This window comes from Leopardus geoffroyi, chromosome C1 (assembly GCF_018350155.1).
Source record: "Leopardus geoffroyi isolate Oge1 chromosome C1, O.geoffroyi_Oge1_pat1.0, whole genome shotgun sequence".
Lineage (NCBI taxonomy): Eukaryota > Metazoa > Chordata > Mammalia > Carnivora > Felidae > Leopardus > Leopardus geoffroyi.
Window position 1 is genome coordinate 118,430,675 of NC_059328.1, and position 25,214 is coordinate 118,455,888.

Consider the following 25,214-nt stretch of genomic DNA (forward strand, 5'->3'; position numbering starts at 1 on the left):
AGATCGAGCCCAGCGTCGAGCCTAGCATCAGGCTGTGCGCTGACAGCACAGAGCTGGCCTGGGATTCTCACCCCCTCTCTCTGTCCTTCCCTTGTATGCGTGCTCTCTCTCAAAATAAATAAACAAACAAAAAAAAAGATGCTTAACTGACTGAGCCACCAGGTGCCCTGAGAGATTATTACGAATGCAAAAATCAGGAAGTCAAAAAGGGAAGGGAAGGTGTTAATCTACAGAACTAAAATAGCACAAACAAAAACTGAACACAAATTCAAAATAGTGTCTGAACTGGGATTAACACAAAGTTTAACCTCAGCAACAACATAAGCAATTTTTCCATTTTCTTATATTGATTCTGTCATAACCAAAGTTAATTAACAAGGGCACTTTAGTTGACTGGAATAAGCTTAAGGTTCAGAGAACTTCCTTTCAAGTAAATAACACCAGCACACAACGGACTGTCAAGGAAGAACTGTCCTTTGAAACAGGACTGCATCTCACCTTTCATTTGTAGAGTTCGTCGAGAATATCGTTTGCTGGGTCTTCTTTCAAAGGATGTTGATCTTCTTGCTTTATTGGTTTTTGTGGTCTGATATTCCGTTTTCCCACTAAAATAAATGAGGCATATTAACAAGAATAAGAGAATTTGAGGCCTACAGTAATCAGATACACATGAGAAAAAGTCTATATTAAGACTGTCCTTAAAAGAACCCGCCTGAGCTTCATCCTGAAGGAACTACTACGAACAGGCTTGATGTCTGTCTTTACCACATCATTCTTCTACTCTTTAGGCTTGTGCGAAATATGCAACGTACAAATTATATTGTTTTTTTTCTTAAACATGCATATAACTAAGAATATACTAAGTTTGGAATATCTGTACTCTTATGCAACTCTTTTCCCCTCCTTATTCATTTACCTCATGCAAAATATGCAATTAACTCAAGATTTTCTGTTATTTATTCTAATTGTGATACATTTTTCAGATAATTTTCCAGAAATATTTAAAACTATTTTCCCATTCTCTTTGATTTGCATTTAAATTCTGTTAGGAAAATGCCTCCTCACTTTTAATATAGGTAGAATAGAGCTCTACTTACATGAATCCCACCCACACAATCAACTATCAACAATATGGAATAGTATCCATTCCTACTTTAAATCACAGTGACTCTCATGACATGCTGAAAACTCCTAATGATCTACTCTCAAGTAAACCAAAATATTTCTAATTTATGACCAACACACAAGGAGTCTATAAAAATAACTTCATTTTTATAAAGGACCAGAAATGTTACTCAGATGCATTTCCCACTCAGCGCACAATACCTTTTTCTATATGGTATTCAGCTAATGGATGGAGACTCTTTAAAAACTCTTATTATATGAATTTAAATGGACGATTAATATATAAAGTAAATGTCAAGAGGGATACAGAATCCATTATATCATTACAATGTTTTATTGGCTATTCAAGAAACTACAACCACGCTGTTAGCGTGGAGCCTGCTTGGGATTCTGTCTCTCCCTGTTTGCTCTCTGTAGCTCTCAAAATAAATAAAAATAAACTTTAAGAAAAATGAAATTACAACCAATAACAATACTACTTTGTCTTTTAATCTGGCCAGTGGAAAACATTGGAAACCACTTTGTTTCTATGCCTTGGTTTCTACATCTGTAAAATGAGAGGTCAGCCTAAACTTTTTGCTTTATGAAAGAACAGATATTCTTTCATATGAAAATTATGAAAGCAGATATTGACATTCACCTATATCTAAATCGTGATCCTAGTCGAATAAATCCTGATCGATGAGAACTCTTTTGGACTGGGCCTCGGAGGCGAAAGAAGGCATGATGTTCCACAGCACATTTCCATAAATGTTTGCATGCTTTTGGATGATCCAATCTAAAGACAAATGTATGCTCCTGCTCTTTGCCCTGGAAAAAAAAAAAAAAAAGGATGTAAAGAGAGGTAATTATTAGGTTAAACAGTCCTTTCTGTCCCTTGTTACTCAGCTATAAATACAATCACAGCAATACCAAGAACAGAATAATAAAGCATCTAGTTTGCTCCCGGAAACTAAGACATTCTCTATAGCTACCTACATAAAAAGGCAGAGTTGAAATCAAGCTGTCCACTTTCACAGCCAATATAAAACTATTCCTAAGAGGGTCATCTCTACTTACATGATCTCATTTCTTAGAGAAACATAAAAATGAGGCTTTATTTGCCATACTTTGGGATAAATATATAATTATCATGTAAAGGATCATACAAGATGTGGCAATATATATCAACAGACTTAAAAAGGTGAATATTCTTGGGGCACCTGGGTGGCTCAGTCAGTTAGGCATTCGACTTCGGCTCAGGTCATGATCTGACAGTTGGTGGGTTCAAGCCTTGTGTCGGGCTCTGTGCTGAGAACTCAGAGCCTGGAGCCTGCTTCAGATTCTGTGTCTCCCTCTCTCTCCACCCCTCCCCCACTCTTGCTTCTGTTTCTGACTCTCAAAAATAAATAAAAATGTTAAAAAAAAAAAAAAAGAAAAAAACGGTGCACATTCTTTGTCACAGTAACCATATTCCTGGGAATCCAAATAATAATTAACATTCATAGGCACTTTTTAAGGATTTCACATGGATTAATTCAATGAACAGATATTATCATTAGCTTCATTTCATAGATAGGGAATTGAAGCTCAAGAAATAAAGCCCAAGGTCACAAAGAGGAAATCAGAACCTAACTATTTGTGCTCCAGGACCTGGTTATAACAATTAAGCTTTACCATCTGTTTAGGGAGAAAGATTTTCTTAAGACCAAAATGTATATCCAAAGATTTTCTTCACAATCTCATTTATAATAGTTAGTAAGTATTGCAATAAAACACTAAATGTCCAAAACAAATTATCAGTAAATAACATTAAAAATGATACAAAAAGATAAATGAGGGGTGCCTGGGTGGCTCAGTCGGTTAAGTGTCCAAATTCGGCTCAGGTCATGATCTCAAGGTCTGTGAGTTTGAGCCCCACGTTGGGCTCTGTGCTGACAGCTCAGAGCCTGGAGCCTGCTTCAGATTCTGTGTCTCATTCTCTCTCTGCCCCTCTCCTGCTCACACTCTTTTTCTCTCTCAAAATAATAAACATTAAAACAAAATTTTTAATAAATTAAAAAAAAGATAAATGAATAAAAGATGAATGAATAAATGCACAATTGTTTATTCACATTATAAAATACCATATATAGGTTAAAATGAATGAACTGATATCTACATGGCTACACCTATTTAGGTAAACTAAGGAAACTGCCAAAAATATATATATATATGATTTCTGTAAATTTCAAAAACATTTCCACCATGTATTATGATGTATTTATATTTGGAAAAAGGAAGTGTGAGAATGACACCCTCAAGAATGATGGCTAGCTAGAGGATTATACCTCACTGTACTGAACACAGTTATTTTTTTTTTTAAGTTTATTTATTTTTAGAAAGAGCACTAGTGGGGGAGGGGCAGAGAGAGAGAGAGAGAGCGCGCACAAGAGAGGGGCAGAGAGAGAGAGGGAGAGAAAGAACCCTGATTCGGGCTCAAACTAACAAACCATGAAATCATGACCTCAGCTGAAATGAAGAGTCAGACGCTTAACCGAATGAGCCACCCAGATATCTCTGAATACACGGTTATGGTTATGCCAAAAATGTTACTCTAGATGAGTAAAATGGGTATCAGGTTTTCTGATACAACTCTGCAGTACACTTCGAATATTTTACAAATTAAACTATATTTTAAAATGACAATCTATATGTAGTTATTTCATGACCTTGATATAGGCAAAGATTCCTAAATTTGAAGACACAGAAAGTACTGACCACAAAGGAAAATAGTTACAAACTCTATTACATTAAAATTGAAACACTCTACCCAAAACATACTATTAAAGGAGTCAAGGCAAGCCAAGAAGAAGATACTTACAACACACAGATCTGCAAAGAACTGATGTCCACAATACATAAGAACTTCAATGAGGAAAAAGAGCACATGACCCAAGAGAAAAATAAGCAAAAGACTTGAACAGCCACTTCATAAAAGAGAATAAATATTAAATATATAAATAAGCACTAAACAAATAGTAACCAGGGGAATGCAAGTGAAAACCACAAAACCATTCTATGAACAGAATGGCTACAAGGAACAATACCAAACATTAGCCAAAAAAGAACAAATGGAACTCTCTTACATTGTAGGTGGGAATGCAAATGTGTATCAACACTTTTGAAAACAGTTTGGCAGTATCCACTAAAACCAAACACATGCATACCCTAGTCTTCAGAGCAGCACTTTTAATAGTGAAAACTAAAAGAACTCAACAGTCCATCAACAACAGGATGGATAAATAAGTGCAGTCTATATGTAAAAAGGAATATTACTGGGGTGCCTGGGTGGCTCAGTCGGTTGGGCGTCCGACTTTGGCTCAGGTCATGGTCTCACGGTTTGTGGGTTCGAGCCCTGCTGGGCTCTGTTTTGACAGCTCAGAGCCTGGAACCTGCTTCAGATTCTGTGTCTCCTCCTCTCTCTGCCCCTCCCATGCTCATGCTCTATCTCTCTCTGTCTCTCAATAATAAATAAACGTTTTAAAAAAAAAAAGGAATACTATGTAACAGTAAGAAGGAGCCTACTGTAGCAACCAGCTGCAAGAGGGGAAGGCTCACAAATATAAATAAAGAGAAATCAGACACAAAGAGAACAGTCAGGTTTCATTCAGATTGAGTTTAAGATATAAACAAAAACCAGTGTATGGTGGTAAAGTCAGAAGAACAAGAAAATACCTTTGGAGGACTATACCTGGTGGGAGGCACAAGAGTGTATAATTCTAGTAGTATTCTATGTCCCCAACTAGGTGCTGGTCATATAGGTGTTCGTGAAAATCCAACAAGCTGCCCACTTGTTTTTGCACTTATCTGAATGTATATTATACTTCAGTGAAATTGACGAACAAAAAATACACATAGAATAAACCATGGAGAAACATATAACCTCAAAGGAGGAAAAACCCTTCCATAATCCATGAAAGACTGATAAATTTGCCTATTTAAATTTTTTTAAAGCATGTGGCAAAAATCACAATAAATAACATTAAAAGATGAACAACTATTAGATACAGTATTTACAATTTCTATGAAAAAGGGCAAAACAAACCAGTAAGAAAAAAGGCCCAATGACAAAATGGGCAAAGGGTATGAATAGAGAGTTTGGAGAAAAGGAAATATAAATAACAAAATATATGAAAAGATGTTCAATATCACCCATAAAAACAGAAATACAAATTAAACCTACAATGAAATTCCACCATTTTTTACCTTTCAGATAAAAATGTGACAACTCCCTCTGAAGAAACAGGTTTGATCCTTCATAGGATCTCTGTTATCTAGGACAAGTGCACATAACCATTTGAACCAGCAAATCCACCTCCAGGAAACTATCCTACAGATATTTGCCGATGTACAAATTCATGCATATATAGTGAATAAATGTTGAGAATGTATTAAATAATTTAGGGTACATCCACACAGAATACTATGCACTTTAGTTTGCTTTTTAATTTAAGAACAAAGAAGCATTCTACATACAGATATGGAAAATATTCCAAAAGTTATAATGTAAAGTTTAAAAAGGGTTAGTACACAGTCTAAAGGCCTGGTAACTTCTGTATAAAAAAGAACAGATACACATATTTGCACGTGCGTGTGTAAAATACCTTCAAAAAGATATCCAAGAAGGTAATAATATATAAGATCTAATTTAAAATGCCATCAATTGTAAAATGTGCATTTTACGGCCCAAATAAGAACAAGTGTCACCAATTAAATTATGACCATATTTCCTTATCACAAAGAATTGTATTTTATTCTTCCTGAAAAAATGCCTTTGGATTTCGATACAAATATCATGCAATCACATATGTGCTTACATAAAAAGGAAAATCATAAAATAAGTTTTTACATATGAAATCTGCGGCTTCTGACTCATTGTTAACTCATTTGATGATACAATGATCATCCTCTGTGCCATCAGATTTAATTTTTTTTAATGTTTATTTTCGAGAGAGAGACAGAGACAACAGAGTGCAAGTGGGGGAGGGGCAGAGAGAGAGGGAGATACAGAATCCGAAGCAGGCTCCAGGTTCTGAGCTGTCAGCACAGAGCTCGACGCAGGGCTTGAACTCACAAACTGGTTAAGCTAAAATTGGTTAACCACAAATTGGTTAAGCTAAAGTCAGACACTTAACCAATGCACCCAGGCACCCCAATAGATTTCTTTTTTTTTTTTAATTTTTTTTTAATGTTTATTTTTGAGAGAGAGAGAAAGACAAAGCATGAGCAGGGGAGAGGCAGAGAGAGGGGGAGAATCCAAAGCAGGCTCGAGGTTCTGAGCTGTCAGCACAGAGCCCAACCTGGGGCTCAAACTCATGAGCTATGAGATCATGATCTGAGCCAAAGTCAGATGCTTAACTGACTGAACCACCCAGGTGCCCCCTCAATAGATTTCTTTTTAAAATGCTCTGTTGCCTCTATAATTTCCTTCTAAGCTGGGTGAAAGGGCAATCCTTTGCATTGTCTTAGTAATAAAACTTAGTAATATCACTGTTTCGTCTAATTTTCCAAATCTTCTTTTAGGTTTTGCTAAGTAGTCCTTCTCACACATCATTGTGCATACAATTGCTGAAATTGCTTTTATCTATATCCATCTATACGTATATATGTTTTTCAATTTATTTCTTTGCAAGGAATAAAGTTATTATTTTTTTTTTAGTTCATTCATGATTCTGTGAGTTATGACAAATGGCATGGAGTCTAGGAACTACCACCAAAATCTGGTTATAGAAAAGTTATCTCATTCCCCTAAATTCCCTTTGCTGTTTCTTTGTAGTCAAGCCTCCTCATTCTCCCTAATCCCAAACAGTGATCTGTTCCATTATTATAGGATTGCCCTCCCCAGATCATCATATAAATGAAATCATACAAGTCATAATTTTCTGAGTCTGGCTTTTTTCACCTAGCATAATGCATCTGAGACACATTCATGTTGTGTTTATCAAGCGGGAACTAGAGTTAACCGGAAAAAAAAAAAAAAAAAAAAAAAGTAAGCCTTAATTGAGAAGATTTTATTAAAGAATATGAGTTTGGAAACCCTTATAAAAGAATAATAGGAGTGCCTGGGCGGCTCAGTCAGTTAAGTGTCCAACTCTTGATTTCGGCTCAGGCCATGACCTCACGGTTGTGAGATCAATCCTGGCATTGGGCTCTGTGCTGGGCATGGAGCCTGCCTGGGACTCTCTCTCTATCCCTCTCTCTCTCTGCCCCTCCCCGGCTTGCATGCACATTCTCCCTCTCTCTCAAAAAAAAAAAAAAAAAAAAAATTAGACTTGAGTTACCACATAACATAGTCATTGTTAAATAAATAATGCAATACAATTCCTACCTGATCATCATCTTCTACAACCACCAGGGTTAATTTATTCTTCTTAAAATCCAACCTGGTTATCTTGGGCCTATAACAATATTAGAACAAAAGCCAGATTTCAAATAAATGTCCTCTAAATTAAAAGAAAATTTTTGCTGTTATTTCCAGTATATCAATCATCTAACAGCTGAAGTGTAAATTGATTAAGAGGGTGTTTACTCTCTTTAACTGTACTGCCCACCAACAAAGCCTCTAATCTAAAAAAATATTTAGGATAACAGAAAAAAAACATTTCAAAAGCAGGATCTCTAACAAAACTGATGGGGCACAAATATCAGACAGTAAAAATGTTACAAAAAAAAAGAAAATGAAGAAATCCATTTAATACTTTATAGGTTCCCAGCTATGGTACAAGAGATTCCCCAGGCCTAGTGTAGAGCAGCAGCATAGGAACTGGATACAGAAAGACTATAAAGGTTTTCTAAAAGGCATAAATGAAAACAAATTTTTGATTAAGACCTGCAACTTTATTTTCTGTATCAATTTGTTTGAGGAAGTACATCTTTAAAAAAAAAAAAAAGAAAAAAGGTTTTTTTAAACCTCACTTTGGCCCCTTTTCCAACTCTATCACCCACCTGTACTGAAATCCTCAACAACCTACCACATGTGAACTTTGCACTTCTGCAAACTGTGAATGTCAAAACAATGAAACTCTCATTCTCGCTAGTTTTTAAATATAACTTATACAAAATACAATTGTAAAACATAACTTTTTTACAAGAGTTGTACTAAAATAGTAAGTAACTAAGCACAATAGGTGGAGCAGGAGGGGAAGAACTGGCACTCAAGTGTAACAAATACTTACATAAGGCCTATCAAGTGTCAGGTAACCTTCTAGGTGTACTACACGTATTAATTAAACAGATCCTCACAACAACCTTAAGAAGTGGTACAAAAGATGCTTTCTTCAACTCTCCAGCTACAGCATTCTCTGGCCATGAAGTATGTTCCATCTGCCCACAGGGCAAGCTGGAAGTGTCAGAGAATTAACACTCAAAGACTGGATAAATAAATGCTCCAAAGCTCCTTCACCTATCAAGGGACAACTGTGAAGGTATTCCATTCAAGTCTCTCAGAAAGTCCCTAGCATGGATACCTGAATTCCAAAATAAATGAAATCTATCTTCAACTTTTTGAGGGAAAATAATTTTCAAACCTAAAATTCTATTCTCAGCCCGATTACCAAGAAAGCTTAAGAGAAGAATAAACCATTTTAAGGCATCCAAGGATTCAAACGATTTATCTCCTACACCCTGCTTTTCTTAGGCAGTTAGTTACCTGAGGATATAGATCAGAAAAAACAAAAGAAAGGAAAAAATGGGACGAAGACACAGGATCCTAGCTGAAAAAACAGATGAAAGCTGGAAAGCAGCCTGGAGAGCAGACAATTTCAACGGGAACAGAAAAATCATTTAATGCAACCCTGAGGATCTGAAAGAACGTAAGGATAAGACAAAGGCAGGTAATTTAAAGCACTGCGTGGAGTGTAAGAAACTGAGGGGGAAGCCAAAAACTCCAGGAAAAACAAAAACCTATACAGAAAGAAAATGTAATTCCAGTTGTGAGTTCAAGTATTTCCAGACTGATCAGAAAGAAAGGATCATGACCTAGCTCTATTGTACAACAAACTTTACTGACAGGTGTTTGGACAGGGTTGCATGAAAAGGAAGCCCTTGACAACAGGAGATCCTCCAGAGGTGACTGCACAAAGCTACCCCCAAAGCAGGGGAGACAGCAAGGGAACTTGTAGGAGAGAAGGTAATCAGAGAGGGGGCTTGGGTTTCTATGCAATGGCATTCAGCAGCAAGCGGGAAGTCTCTAGGTCAGAGAGTTCCGAAGGGCAGTAGTGGTTTGGTGTCTTTTATAGCTACAGGATTTGTCACATCTATGACCAGCTGATGGCAGATATAGTTTATAGGGGGACATGCAAAGCAGGAAGGCTCTAAATGATTAAAAATAAACTTATTGGGCTATATTTAAAGTAACTGGATATATAAGAAATTGAGTTTGGTGCTGGTGGGCTTTGAGCTAACCATCCTGGCATGCTGTGAAGAAGTAAACAACATAGAGGCCCTTTAACTCATGTATATAACACCAGTACAATGTGAAGTTCTCCACCATTTCGGATACAGGGATAACAATATGAACACTATTTCCTGATTTTCCACTTTTAGAACAAACCAGGCAAGATGTGAAGAACTTTACTATGGCTACGAAATCCAAGTAAAATCTATTCCTTGATAGGAAATGCAAATACAATTTTAAACTATGAGTTAAATTGGGACCTAAAAAGAGAAACACAGCTTAAAAGGAGGGGTAAATATTTTCCTCTTACACACCAGGGAATATGGGGTAATATGACTGTGGAACAAGAAGTTCTAAAAGTAGTGATGTAATAACTATACGACATGAGAGTGTCCATGTGAACATTTAGTACATGTAGAAATAAAAAATATGTATCAAGAGATGTATATTGACATACCTTGAAACTAATGGAAAAATGGATGGAAGAGTTTTAAAAATTACCCCTGGGGGATGGGACTAAGAATGGGTAAGGAGTATGACAGGAGACAGGTGATTTTTATTATCTTTTCAGAATTATTTGATCTCCACACTTTTTTTTATGTATTAACTTGAAAGAAATGTTTTTACTCATTAAAAAAAAAAAAAAAAACCTGTAAGTATCTGTAATATTAACTCTGCTTACCAAAAAAATAGGCCAATTTTGGTCTCTCCTTCAAAAACAAGGACTCCTGTTGGGGTCAGTCCCAAGCTATAGTCATTTCCATCTCTAGCCTAATTTAAGGAAAGCAAAACATGTTAACTTTATTTGCATAAGACAGATATAAATAAACACACAAGTTTATTTTCACATTGAATTATATTAACTATATACAGGCTATTAATATGCAAAATGTTTTCAACAAATAGAAATATCCAAAATAACATTCTCAGGAAAATTCATGCATACATTTAGTTCACCGTTAACACCATAGTCTTTTTTTTTTTCTTCAATATGTGAAATTTATTGTCAAATTGGTTTCCATACAACACCCAGTGCTCATCCCAAAAGGTGCCCTCCTCAATACCCATCACCCACCCTCCCCTCCCTCCCACCCCCCATCAACCCTCAGTCTGTTCTCAGTTTTTAAGAGTCTCTTATGCTTTGGCTAACACCATAGTCTTAAGGTAGGTCATCACTGAAAATACACAGGTGTACTTCCACGACAAAGAAAGCTCTTTGCAGATTCTGCCTATATTCTATTCACCACTTAAATCACCATTTTTAAAAAGACTACCTTTCTAGGGGCGCCTGGGTGGCTCAGTGAGTTGAACATCTGACTCATGACTTTGGCTCAGGTCATGATCTCATGGTTTAGGAGATCAAGCCCCATGTTCGGTTCTGCACTGACAGCACAGAGCCTGCTTGAGATTCTCTCTCCCTCTCTTGCTGCCCCTCCCCACACGCATGTGCACTCACACACACTAGCTCTCTCTCAAAATAAATAAATAAACTTTAAAAAAACTGTCTTTCTGGAAAATTTTAACTTTTTAAACTAGAAATAAGTTAAATCATTATACAAGCTGTATTACAGCTTATCAAAGTCTTCTCAAGCTATAAATTTTCAACTTTGCTTCCTGAATTATTTTAATTTTTAAATAGCCTACTCAGCTTATGTGATGCCAAATGACATGAATGTTACATGAATATTACACTTAATAAGAATAAAAAGTGGTTTAAAAATCTAAAAAACATAGTAACACCTTAAAAACACAGATACAGCTTTTTGGAGATTTTGGTTGTTTCTCTTCTTTCTTATACTGTAACTTTATGTGAGATTTTCATATTTAATCTCAACCTTTATAACACATCCAAAGTACCCAGTGCTATACTATACCATCTCCATGCCCTCCTTCATTTTGAAAAATGTCATAGTTACCTTCAATCTTGAAGGAATAAACTTTTTAAACATCATCACAACACAGTTCTTACCTTGACCACATGCATATCAACCCCATACATTTCTAACCATTTGGCTTTATTCAGATAATTGGTTTCAGCTTGTGCTGGTGTCTGACCTCTGAAATTTAAAAAATAGTAATTTTTAATAATAATAAATGTAAATTCTATACCAAGGACGGTAATAGAAGAAAACATACAAAATCACTGCAGTGATGTTAAAGAAAAGTGTGGGCAAAGCCAAGTACCTGTATTCCTTCCATTTCTCAAAAATAGCCAGCTCCATCTCTTCAGTCTGAATGGGCACGAACCTGAACTCAGACACAAGTTCAGGACTATGCTCAGCAAGATCATAGTCACCAAGTTCAGCTACAAACATAAGTTGCACAAAGTTATATTTTGTTAATTAAGTTTATTTCCTGCTGAATCTTTCTTCAGAATTCATTAATAAAAACTGCTAAGATTAGAAACGTTCTTTCTTAAACTATAGTAATTCATAACACCCAGATCATTCCCCAAAATAAATCTAGCTTAGACTTACAACGTGTCAACCAACATCTATACGCACAATGATATACTTGTGGTTGGTGGTATATTTTCAAATATATGTGTTTCTGTTCATTTATTTCATATCTTATAATGTTTAGCTTTTGAAAACCTCTTTGTAGACTTCCTTAGAGAAACACCTTTTAACCTTATCATGAATAAACAAAAATATTTAGCAACCTTTAAAAAAAACATTTAGCCAGCATCTATTAAGAATCCAATATGCAGAGGGGCACCTGGATGACTCAGTCGGTTAAGCATCTGACTTCGGCTCAGGTCACGATCTCATGATTTGTGGGTTTGAGCCCCACGTGAGGCTCTATGCTGACAGCTCGGAGACCGGAGCCTGCTTCAGATTCTGTGTCTCCCTCTCTCTTTGCCCCTCCCCAGCTTGCACTCTTTCTTTCAAAAATAAATATTAAAAAAAAAAAAAAAAAACTAATATGCAGAGAACATGACATCATACACCACTACAAGATACAGGCTCCGTCCTCCTGGAATTGTAAATAGATAATCCTAAAGAAATAACTGAAAAAAATATTAGTAAAAAGTATCTGGGGAAGGGAAGCAGTAGGAAAACACTTGGGCGGGGCACAAATAATCATGTGCCCATCTATGGTTAGCTCTGAAATATAGGTTTGGGGAAGAAGGGAAAATGATTCTAATATTTTCTTTACTTTAGACATTTCCCTTTTAAAGAACATCTTACTCATTTAAAAATTAAAATAGTTCCATTTTTATTAAAAAAATCCAGTTGTATAGAGAAAAAAATAGAGATTTTGAGATACTAAAAAAAAAATGGTAACAACTCATTATTTATTGAATACAGACTCTACACACTTGACATATTACAGATATATTGTCATCTATTTTCTCAACAACCTTGGAAAATATTATCATGCCCAATTTGTTGCTGAAGAAATTACTCTTTTGTCTGGATAACGGGTATTTTTTTTTCTGTTTTAGGTCACATTTTTAAGAAGCACCAAACCAAATCTTCTACCTAGTGTTGTTCAGGATATATATTAAAATGTCAAGGAAAAACTGAATTGAGAGTATGAGAAAAGCTAGTAACAAAAATTATTCTGATAAAATATAAAATCATAAACAAGAAACAGAGCTCATTTTATGAAGATGGACTGTACTTCAGCAAATTTATTCTAAGGACCTTAAGACTTCGGATTTGGCAAAATATTAGACACGGGACACAGAGATGCACAACATGACAAGAAGTGTGGCAGAATCATGCAAATAATGGTGCTGTGGATGAAGGAGAAAGTAGGACAGAACTTTTACTTAGGAAAAAAAAAAATGTGATAAAGAGGGTTAAGAGATAACAAAATAGAGCCACAATGCATGAATCAAACAATAAACATTTAGGGGTGCCTGGGTGGCTCAGATGGTTAAGCGTCCAAGATACAGTCAGATGGTTAAGCATCTAGATACTCCAATAGAACAGATTTCTTTCCATTTTGTGAATGAGGACTGAAACTACAGTTTTCTTAAAATGTCAATTTTTCAGAAAAAAAATACCTAAACTTAACAGTATTTCGTCAGTACAATAAGGTACAAAATTATAAGTTTTTTCATTAATTTCATTTATTGGAAAATACTTAAACCATCAGGAACTTTTAAATATGCTCTAAGTATTTCTTTCATGGATTCATTTTTAAGAATAAAACTAAAGAGGAGTGCCTGGGTGGCTCAGTCGGTTAAGCATCCGACTTGATTTTTAGCTCATGTAATGATCTCCTACTTCTTGACATCAAGCCTGAGTTGGGCTGTGCACTGACAGTGAGGAGCCTGCTTGAGTTTCTCTCTTTCTCGCTCTCTTTGTCCCTCCCTCACTCACTCTCATGCTCTCTCTCTCCCCCTCAAAATAAACAAGACTTAAAAAAAAAAAAAAAAAAGAATCAAACTAAAGAAAGCAAAAATACAACTGCAAAAATCTCTTATATCCCTGCATTCTTTTCAAGTTAAAAAAAAAAAAGCTGAGAGTCCCCTTATAATATTTATTGAATTATCAAGTCAACAGCAATTTTGCTTGAAAAGAAGTTACAGACAGAAAGGGAGCAAATGAAGTGAAAGGGAAGAAAAAGAAGGCCATGTTCTTTAAACAAAGTAAAGTAATAAGGCTGGATATTGATACAAGTTAACAGTGGTGTTACTTTTCTTACCCATCATTTTGAATCTTTTGAAATTCTTAACTAAAAACACACAAAAAAGAATTATGCTTTATTCTTAACAGTCAACATAAGAATTGCTTACCTTGCAGATTATAAGCTGCCAGCTGAACTGCTGTATCAAAGGGACACTCTAATCTGAGACCGAAACACAAATTTGTTAGACAAGTCAACTTCCCAAGGTTCATTTTAAGATAAATGCAAATAATACCTACTTTATGTTGACCATTCTTTTTTCATAATTATGAACTTATTTTTCAAAATCATTTTCAACTACTTAATAAAATGTGGTTTACCTTAAATAACTAATACTCACTTTCCACTGAGAATATCTTGTTTTAACTGAAGAACAAATAAATACCTAAGAAAAATAAAAGGCACAAATTTAACTAAATAATCTACTATGAAAAATAATCCTGCCCTTCTAATGTGAGAAGAAACATTTTTAATTACAGAATTTTACCTGCAATAGAATCTATAAAAGAAAAAAAATATGAAAAAAAATTGGGGCCAATAAGCCATCAGGAGGATGGCAGCATGTCCATAAGATAACTGAGTACAGTACAACCACCTTAAGATTAAAGGTTTTATGCAAATTATGGAGAATGAGCTCTATGATCTAAGTTTACATTACTCTCACAACACAAACCACCTGGGATGTGAAAGGACACAGGCATATATGTAACTATGGAGATTAGCTATAATCTCGCTGGTAGAGGGTGCAAGAGAAGAAAACCCTTCTAAAGGGACTCAGCAATTCAATTTTTACTTAATAAATAGTATGTGTGAATGAATCATGCATTTACCATGTATAATCAATGAATAAATATGAAGGAGGCAGGACAAAATAGAAATAATTGTATATAACCTGCTTAAAGTTTGTTTAAAACTATTCAAACCAAATCAGGATTTATTATTTTTTATCAGCGGCATTTCAATAGGTAAAGAATATTAGGAGCCAACATGAATAAACTCCCAGTGGCCAAAGAGAGATCATTTTGAACACCAACAAACATAACATGAATAAATATAATATGGCAACATATTCAAACACAGCAATCTTGTTTAAAATCCATGAGTTGAGGGGCACCTGTGTGGCTCTGTCAGCCAAGCATCTGACTTCAGCTCAAGTCATGATTAGTGAATTCAAGACTCACATCGGGCTCACTGCTGTCGGCACGGAGCCCGCTTCAAATCCTCTGTCCCTCTCTCTTTGCCCTTCCCCTGCTCACACTCACTCCCAAAACTAAACATACATACCTACATAAATAAGTAAAATCCATGAGTTGATGATAACTTAAAAAAGGAACTCAGTAGTTACCTTAAAGAATGCTAGGGAACCAACTCTTTATTTTGAAAACTGATACAGGGAAAAATTCTACACTTAAAAACACTGTCCCAAAATGAAATTCTATTGTCTGACAGGTCTTATTATCAGGGATAAGAGATCCATTTCATTAGTGGTCTATAAACTGTAAAGAATTATAAAGACAATCTTCCAACACCTTTAGCTAGCTGACCAAAACTACTTTACCCCTGTACAACTCTAGAGAGTAGTCTTACCGGGTTAGCTCTTCACGAAGATTATTTGGTTCTGAGGAATAAAACTTAACTCGAAGATGCAGACAATAGGGTGAACCAACTGTTTAAAAAAAAAAAAAAACTTTAATTTTTTTTAATATAACTATTCAAACTGTAGGAATTTTCCAGTCAGTAAATTTGTCAAAAATGATCTACTTGAAGTAGGGAGAAAAGGTAACAGGCTTTGTGGTAATATTTCACACATCGAAATACTGTATGGCTTCATTAAAGCCTTTAAATTGAAGGTTTTAAGTACACCTAACACAAAAAGATCAATCAGTAGGTTTTTTAAAATGTACCAACCATCATATAGTACCATTACAATTAGCTGTCCTCCCAAAAATAGATAGCTCTAGATTAATTCTAACAGTTTAGGGACAAATGCATCAAATAAAAGTCTTGACTGTGCAATCTAACAGCCCTAAAAAACCTGCCACACTATATTTCTTAAAAGACTAAGGAATGCCTGGGTTATTAACCGCTCACTGCAAATTCCCCCCACACTTTCAATTCACTTCACCTATTTCACTAACTTGTAAATTCTCAGAGGTCCCATTATTTTGTAAAGACAAAAAAGTTGAGGCGCTCTGAAATCTCTACTACCACAAAGAACAAGCTGGATTACGAGTGAACGCTGGTATTTTTCCCTATTACTGGGAATAAAACTGACATTTTATGCCAATTGTTTCATTTCATTATTTTTAAATTTTAAAAGTTACAGCTTTAAAGTCTCAAAACATTTTACAGAGCAGGACAGATGCCAAGCAGGAAAATTCCAACACAATTACTAAATAAAAGTTAAGCATCGCATGAGAACTCAATCTCCTTGCAAGATGCAAGCCTTTCTCCAGGAAATAAACTATAAAGCACTTGAATCTAGATTACTATTAACCCTCTAGGACTAAGGGGGTAGGTCAGTATATCAAATTGAAATTATCTTTAAAGTAGAGATGCTAAGAAATTCATCTGAAACATGATTTATTAGGAATCAGAGCTTCTAATATATAATTTACTTTTTGTTCACAATTTTTTCAACACTTACTTTTTACTTGCTTTTTGATGCTCTTTGTACCATCTAACCAGTGCTGAAAATAAAAAACAAAAATCAGATGTTATGCAGATGATAGAACTCAACATTTTCATTATTAAAAGTTAATTTTCATCATGTTTTTGTTGATAACCAGAAAGAAATATGAAAAACAAAAGTGAGGATGAAAATGGGGGGAGGATTATCTGTCCCAACATCTACAGCAAGCTTATGACACACAAGCAAAAAAAGACCTAAGACCAGATATACTACTTCTTAAAACATTTCCTCTCCTCTCTCACAGTAACAAGGATGATATTTTAAATTCTGCCCTTAGTTTTCCTGTTTCCAAAAAAAATGACTCTTTCAAAATTGTTAAAATGAGAAGAAAAGTATCCTCATACTCCAGTGTCTGGTTCATTCTTGTAATAAAAACGTAATATTTATTAACAGATCACAACCAAAAGTGAGAGGAAATAACAGTGTCATTTAAATTTTACGAAACAGATACTACTCAGAAGTAGTACTCTTTGAAAGAGCGTGCAAAATAAAATTAGATCTTTCTCATAACTAACCCCACCTATTAAATGAAGTAGTCTTTTTTGTTCCTTTGCTTTATAAATAATAAATGTTAAAACTATGACTAGCAGACTTCTGGTTTCAAAAGTAATAGGCTTTTGATTTCTGTAACCTCCCCACTCTGAAATGCCCGTAACACAAACAGACTTAAGAAGCAATTCCAGAGGCTTCCACACATAAACCAGTCCCAGCTCACTTCTCACTATTAATCCCTTTACACCACCATGTCCTAACAGTGACGGGATGCACTCATCCAACTAAGATATACAAGCCTGTGTTCTCTCCAACATGCTTACAATTCCAAGCACCCAAAAAACGAAAGGAGTGCTCTTGTACTAACTAGTTCACAGAGCTAAGGAATCCAGTTTCAGAAACCCAGACAGGCAAAGTGGGTAAACAAGGCTGCATTGTTAACAGCCTTGTAACCGTTTGCTTTTCTTGCCAATTATTTGCCTAGCCTCTTCTCTCCATTCTCCCCCAAGATCCAAAAGTGAAATTCACAAAGCTACCAGTGGGTGAGCAAAGTACCTCTGCACATTGAAATAAGATGTTCAGTAAACAGTTCAAAAGGCAATTAAGTACTGTGCAATATTTTCTCTAGATTCCAAGTGTGTATGCTACTTAGTCAGCCATCTCTCATCCTTTCTTTAAGATTTTATTTTTTAAGTACTCTCTATACCCAATGTGGTGCTCGAACTCACAACCTGGAACCGAGATCAAGAGTTGCATGTTCTACCTATTGAGCCAGCCAAGTACCCAGCCATCTTTCATCTTTTACTGAATTCAGGTGGATATCCATTTTAAGCATATTTCAATGTAGCAACTCTTCAGTTTTATACATCCCTCCAACTGAATCCTAGGCCGGCCAGTAGACAGAACACAATTCAATCTTTTAGCAGAAAAGACTTCAACCTAGTACAGCAAAAAAGTCCATCCATCATGGCCAATGTCAGCAACTCAATATCCAATAATCTGAAACTTAATTATGCTAATACCTACTAGAGCCTGATGCCAATGACATACTGGGTAAAAGATAAAATTAGTTTTTATACCCCAGACTGTCTTCTTCCCACAACATGAATCTGGGAGTTGCCTTATCTTCAGGTTTTATCTACTCTACTGCAATGAATTAACAGGTAGTCTGGCTGGTCACCTGGGTTGTCTTTTTTTTTTTTTTTTTTTTTTAATTTTTTTTTTTTCAACGTTTATTTATTTTTGGGACAGAGAGAGACAGAGCATGAACGGGGGAGGGGCAGAGAGAGAGGGAGACACAGAATCGGAAACAGGCTCCAGGCTCTGAGCCACCAGCCCAGAGCCCGATGCGGGGCTCGAACTCACGGTCGGCGAGATCGTGACCTGGCTGAAGTCGGACGCTCAACCGACTGCGCCACCCAGGCGCCCCGGTCACCTGGGTTGTCTTATGTGCCTATGGTTAGGGAGACTCCTACACCATGAGCGTAAATGAGCACAACTCTTCCAGGAGGCAATTTAACAATGCTTTAAAAATAATTGTCTTTATGGGGCGCCTGGGTGGCGCAGTCAGTTAAGCGTCCGACTTCAGCCAGGTCACGATCTCGCGGTCCGGGAGTTCGAGCCCCGCGTCGGGCTCTGGGCTGATGGCTCAGAGCCTGGAGCCTGTTTCCGATTCTGTGTCTCCCTCTCTCTCTGCCCCTCCCCCGTTCATGCTCTGTCTCTCTCTGTCCCAAAAATAAATAAACGTTGAAAAAAAAAAAAAATTTAAAAATAATTGTCTTTGACCCAACAATTCTATACCTAGAAATAGTGATGGATGTGTGCAGATTTATTTATAAGCAATTATATGAGAAAGTTAAGACAATATATATATTCAACAACAGTGAACTGGTTAAAGTATTTCAGTATGATACAACATGATGCAGCCATTAAAAACAAGGAAAGCAGGGGCGCCTGGGTGGCTCAGTCGGTTAAGCGTCTGACTTCGGCTCAGGTCATGATCTCACGGTCCATGAGTTTGAGCCCCGCGTTGGGCTCTATGCTGACGGCTCAGAGCCTGGAGCCTGTTTCAGATTCTGTGTCTCCCTCTCTCTCTGCCCCTCCCCTGTTCATGCTCTGTCTCTCTCTGTCTCAAAAATAAATAAACGTTAAAAAAAAAATTTAAAAAAACAAACAAACAAACAAACAAGGAAAGCAAATACTTAAGGATCTGGAAAATTACTTATAATATACTGCTGAGTTTTAAAAGGTAGGTTACACCTTTTAAAGGTGTAGGATAGACACAAGTGTTTTATCAAAATGTACAAGTTTGTATATAAAAACATGCACTTTTCTTTTGGACTGAGATAATCTAAAACAAAACAGTAAAAATGTTATCTCTAAGTGACAGATACTGCTGGTGATAGTTTTTCTTTTTTATGCTTTCCTCTATTTTAAACTTATTCTACAATGAGCACATACTACTTAAAACTCTCATGGACCCCTTATTTTAATATTTTATATAAGTAATATATTTATTTATATGGCTTAATTTTGGGGTAGTATTAATAGGCATATGGTCCATAGTCCCTCCACCTCCTACAATAGCCCACCAGCCCATATACCCAATTTCTATCACCACATGCACCGCCCCTGCCCACAACAAGATGTTATTGGTTTCTGACCCCATCCAGAGTTTCTTCAAAGAGGGAAGGAGGGGGAAAAGGGAAAAAAAAACAAAAAAACAAACAAAAAAAAAAAACCTGTTTATGTGTGTTGGTTAAAAAAAAAAAAAAGACGGAACATTAACAATGGACTGAAAACCAACAGACTATCAATTTTGACAGGATGAACTTTGAAGAGTAAAAGAAAGAAACACTAATGTAAGATAGACCATGTGATATTTCAAGATCAATCTACAGTCTTTCTTTCTTAGATCATTATAACTTAAATTTCTTCCTGTTTAAGAACATCTAGGGCTAGTCTCAAAAATTCACCTTTAATCTTTAATTTAATCTTTAATCCCTACTATTCTAAGAAGCACGTTAAATATAAAATTATCCCAGTGAGATTAAGGATCAGAGTTTTCTTCCAAGCAGATATTTTAGTCCCTTCTTTACCTACATATGTCTGCTCTCCCTTAGGATGACCCAGACTCAGATAATGCATCAAGCACATTTTAAAGTGAAATTTAGGAGCTGGGGAGTTCTGGGTGACGTTATTCGGGGGAAGGTCTGAGTTCATGCTTGCATATTCTCAAGTCTGTTTTCTTTCATCTCCTCCACATTCCAAGCCCAGGGACTGGAAAATTCAGAGCTCAGAGATAGGCACTGAAAGGATTTTCCTTCAATCAGGGTCTTTAGGAGCTGAGTTTAAATTACATTAGATGATAAAGGTGAGAGCATGCAGATATAGATTCTTGGATGCTTAGTGTGAAACTAATAGAGTTCTCTTTCCCCATCATACCTTACAAAGCAAACAAACTCCCTCCTAATTTCCTAATTTTGAAGTTTGGTTGATAAACGTAGACATCAAAGGATATGAGAAGCCACATTTCTTTCCGTCCTATTGAACTGGGCATGAAAGAAAAATTATCTACTTATGTATATCTTAAAACATAAATAATATTTAATCACAAACACAAAAGACATAACCAAATCAAATGAAGAATCACCTAGGGAGCTTCCAAAACACTAACATGTACACACCCTCATCCCAGCCCTTCAGCCAAACAGTCTGTAAACAGCTTTTCAAATAAGTGATTCCTGACTTCTAACCACCTACACAGCTCTATTAAAGAAATGCCCTACTACTTTTGCTCAAAGAGCAAAGAGTTGAAAACAGAGATGTGTTAACCATCTTTCAAAACAACTACATCTGCAGAAAATATTTCTCCTCTCAGGAGTAGAGGCCTATGCTCTGAATTAAAGGGTTGTTTTAAAGGAAATTTTAACATTTTTGGGTAGTATTGACATTTTAACAATATTTGTTCTTCCAATCCATGAGCATGCAATGTTTTTCCATTTCTTTGTGTCTTCTTCAATTTCCTTCATAAGTTTTCTATAGTTTTCAGCATACAGATCTTTTACATCTTTGAAAATTTTAACATTGTAAACAACAAAAAGTTTAAAAACTATGCTATAAAAATGGAGAACCAATACACTGCACTGCTGTAATCTAACTGAAAACACTTCAATTTAATCTATATTCATTGTAACACATTTCAAATGAAGACTTAGATGAGGCATTAAAATAGACTTCCCACTGTGTCTGTGTATTATTAGTATGCTCTTTTAAAATTCTTAAAAGTAAACTCATAGTGGGAATATAAGTTGAGTGAGGCAGGTTTTATATTTACTCTCCAGGGACAGAGTACATAATCTATTTTGGAAACACACTTTTTACTGTTCCTCCTCATTTAACAAATACAAGGGTATCTATGTGCATGTTACAATATACATATATTTAACATATACGCTACTTATTTCTATATATTTTTCACTCCCCACTATTTTATTGAATCCTATTGTTTGTGTTAAGTTCTCAGTTGATATCCAACCCAATCATCTGCCAACAGTGTTAGTTTTACCTCCTCCTTTCCAGCCTTTACAACGTCTGTAACTATAATTGCTGGCACTTCTATTATGAAATTAAATAGCACCGGCAATAATATGCAAATTAACATCATGTGTTTAAAAGAAATGTTTCTATCATTCCTCTACTAATCTAGAGTTGTTGTTGTTGTTATTGTTGCCAATGTAAATAATCAAATATCTGCAAAGAAAGAGAGCAGAACTGGGGCCCCTAGATGGCTCAGTTAAGCATCTGACTCTCAGTTTCAGGTCAGGCCATGATCTCACAGTTTTGTGAGTTCGAGCCCCGCGTCAGGCTCTGTGCTGACAATGCAGAGCCTGCTTGGAATTCTCTCTCTCCCTCTCTCTGTCCCTCCCCTGCTCAAGCTGTCTCTATCTCTCTCAAAATAAACAAACTTTAAAAAATTAAAAAAAAAAAAAAAAAAAAAAAAAAAAAGCAGAGCCACTGAGTAATCACCAGGTCTGTTTTCTATAGATGCTGCCTATACAGGTTGTAACACACATCCACTAAACACCTAGAAATGGAAAAATGTACACCTTCTAAAGCTTGGATGGAGCTACACAGATAGACAGAAGGTCAATTCTATACAGGCCAAAGTCCATTGGGTTTATTCAACGTATTATGGGGCTACAAAGAAGGGGCTTAACAGGCCACCAAAAAAACCACTTGATAAGAATTCTAGACCTATTATCTGCACAACCTCAGATAAGTGAGGGTCAGCAAGACAAACAAATCTCACACACTGTGCCCACAGTACCTGAAAGCTGAATTCTAAAACTAGAATAAGAATTGCCTCTTCCCTTAACTCAGTGATCTTGGATTTGCTATCAAGGTAACTGACTGTTGCAGGCTCCAGGTGTGCACTTGTAAAACATTTACTCTATGTTCCACTAGACAATTATGCGTTTTCTAGCCTTCAGCTTTGGATCTAACATCTCCATTTCCATTCAGGGTTGTCTTTAAATGCCATACACTTCAATTAATCAAGTTACTTTATTTTCTTTGTGGGAAAGATTTCAGTTTCAATCTTTTTTTGAATGTATATTTAAGTATACATTTAAGTATATGATGAAGCAATAACAGCATAAATGGTTAGTGAAACTGTTCAGAATTGGCAAACATCACATCAACTCAGACTCCACTGCCAAAGGCAAATCACATAGCCAAGCCTGATATCAAGTGAGCAAGAAAGGATAATCCTGTGAAAACAAAGGCAGGAGACAATGCATGAAAAAACATATATGACAAATTGTATCAAATGATAATGAATCGTCCTTGCATTTCTGAAAATTAAATTCCACCTGATCATAATGTATTAATTATACTTTTAATAGACTGCTGAATACTGTGTGCTGATAATTAAAGAGTTTTACACAGAGAATAAGGTAAGTTTAAACAATATACATAGAACCAATACAAGCTACCAAATCAGTATTTTTAAAAAGCAAAAAAATAATTACTACTGACTTGTTAAAGTTCTTTTTCCTCGTTTTCCAAGTAAAGGAGAAATGCTACCTTTGTTTCTCTTTTCTGAAACATGACAGAGTTGTCTACAATCTAGGTAACTAGTTCTTCTTTAAAAACTTGATGGACCAATTAAAATTCTAAGCTCTAAATATGAAGCTTGAAGGGCGCCTGGGTGGTTCAGTCAGTTAAGCATCTGACTTCAGCTCAGGTCATGATCTCACAGTTTGGTTCCTGAGTTTGAGCCCCGCATCGGGTCCGGGCTGACAGCTCAGAGCCTGGAGACTGCTTCAGATTGAGAGAGTGAGAGAGAGAATAAGAGACAGAGACAGACAGAGAGCGAGAGAGAGAGAGAGAGAGAGAGAGAGAGAGAGAGAGAGTGTGTGTGTGTGTGTGTGTGTGTGTGTGTGTCTGCCCCTATCCTGCTCACATTCTCTCTCTCTCAAGAATGGATAAATACACATTCTCTCTCAAGAATGGATAAATATCAAAAAAAAACAAATAAAACAAACCCAAAAACCCTTAAATAAAATTTTTTAATGGGAAATGAAAATATATCAAGCATGCAGCATGATTCAGGGGAAAAAAAATGAGAAAAAACATAGTTCTTAAAAGTACATAACACTCCTGTGTCTTTTAAGATATACTCCAACTTGCTTCCCTTCTTTTGTTCTCCTGTTTGATCTCAGTAGACATTTGATTTTAAGACTGAAAACTGTTCCTTCAAAATAAATCATACATGCTCTCTGGCAAATTGGTACAGTTAATTCCTCAACTATTTTGCCAAGTCTTACTGCACCAACCTAAAACCACTTAATATCAGAAGAATTCCTTCTTGCCTGGTTTAAGATATATTATTTCCACACTGGAATATTCTATTGTACAAGAAAACTACCCCATAACATCATTTACTTAAACCATAACATTGGGAGTTCCGCTGTCATTCGGCAACTTTTCACACATCCTGTTATTTTTATGACCCTGATCCTTTATCAATAAATAGTACCACAAAAATCTGTGGAGTCATCAATAATATAGAAGAGATTATAGATTTTCAAAAACACTAATGATTATCATAAAGACTTTAAGAAAACACATGCAAATTAATACCATTATCAGATTTCCTTTAAACTACAGATTATTTGTGAAAGAAAACGTTACTAAATAAAAGTCCATAGATGGGGTTCAGGAATACCTTAATTACCTTTATATGTACACAAAATATAATATATATACATGCACATTTTTCTATGTAAAGCAGCTAGAGATTTCATCATTATAATTCAAGGCTTCAGATCATCTCTGGACTATGTAAAAGGACACTAAATTAAGTTTAGATGTGAAAATAGAGGATGGGCGATATTCTACTGTCAACAAAAACAAGAGTAACTATAAATCCTAGGATGCCAGAATAAAACTGGTTTACACATACTATCCCAACCCCTCATCCAGTAAGTCCCCCAAAGCTCTCCACAATGGCTTGGTTTATGGGTGCATGGGTGGCTCAGTCGGTTAAGCATCCAACTCTTGGTTTCAGCTCAGGTCATGATCTCATGGTTTGTGGGTTCAAGCCCATGTGCATTAGGCTCCAAAATGACAGCGTGGAGCCTGCTTGGGATTCTCTCTTTCCACCCCTTCCTCTGCCTCTCCCTGGCTGACGTGTGCCCGTGCGCTCTCTCTCTCTCAAAATAAATAAATAAGCTTTAAAAAAATAAAGTGGCTTGATTTAAAAACTGCCTCAAGAAACAAATAGCAAATCTGAATACACCTATAACAAATAAAGAGATTAGTCAATAATCAAAAAACTTCCCA

The 25,214-nt window shown here is 35.9% G+C and overlaps 1 protein-coding gene across 6 annotated transcripts in view; it reads right to left on the reverse strand.

Annotated features, from left to right (window-relative positions):
* EPB41L5 (erythrocyte membrane protein band 4.1 like 5) overlaps positions 1-25,214 on the reverse strand; it is a 142,822-nt gene that overhangs the window by 82,255 nt on the left and 35,353 nt on the right. For all 6 annotated transcript variants that reach the window (XM_045479505.1, XM_045479503.1, XM_045479504.1 and 3 more), the window contains exons 4-13: positions 16,830-16,872; positions 15,770-15,848; positions 14,523-14,567; positions 14,292-14,344; positions 11,726-11,846; positions 11,511-11,598; positions 10,224-10,312; positions 7,475-7,544; positions 1,766-1,935; positions 499-605 (exon numbers count right to left, since the gene is read on the reverse strand). In XM_045479505.1, coding sequence (XP_045335461.1) covers positions 499-605; positions 1,766-1,935; positions 7,475-7,544; positions 10,224-10,312; positions 11,511-11,598; positions 11,726-11,846; positions 14,292-14,344; positions 14,523-14,567; positions 15,770-15,848; positions 16,830-16,872 — 865 coding nt within the window. The remainder of the gene's footprint in view (positions 1-498; positions 606-1,765; positions 1,936-7,474; positions 7,545-10,223; positions 10,313-11,510; positions 11,599-11,725; positions 11,847-14,291; positions 14,345-14,522; positions 14,568-15,769; positions 15,849-16,829; positions 16,873-25,214) is intronic.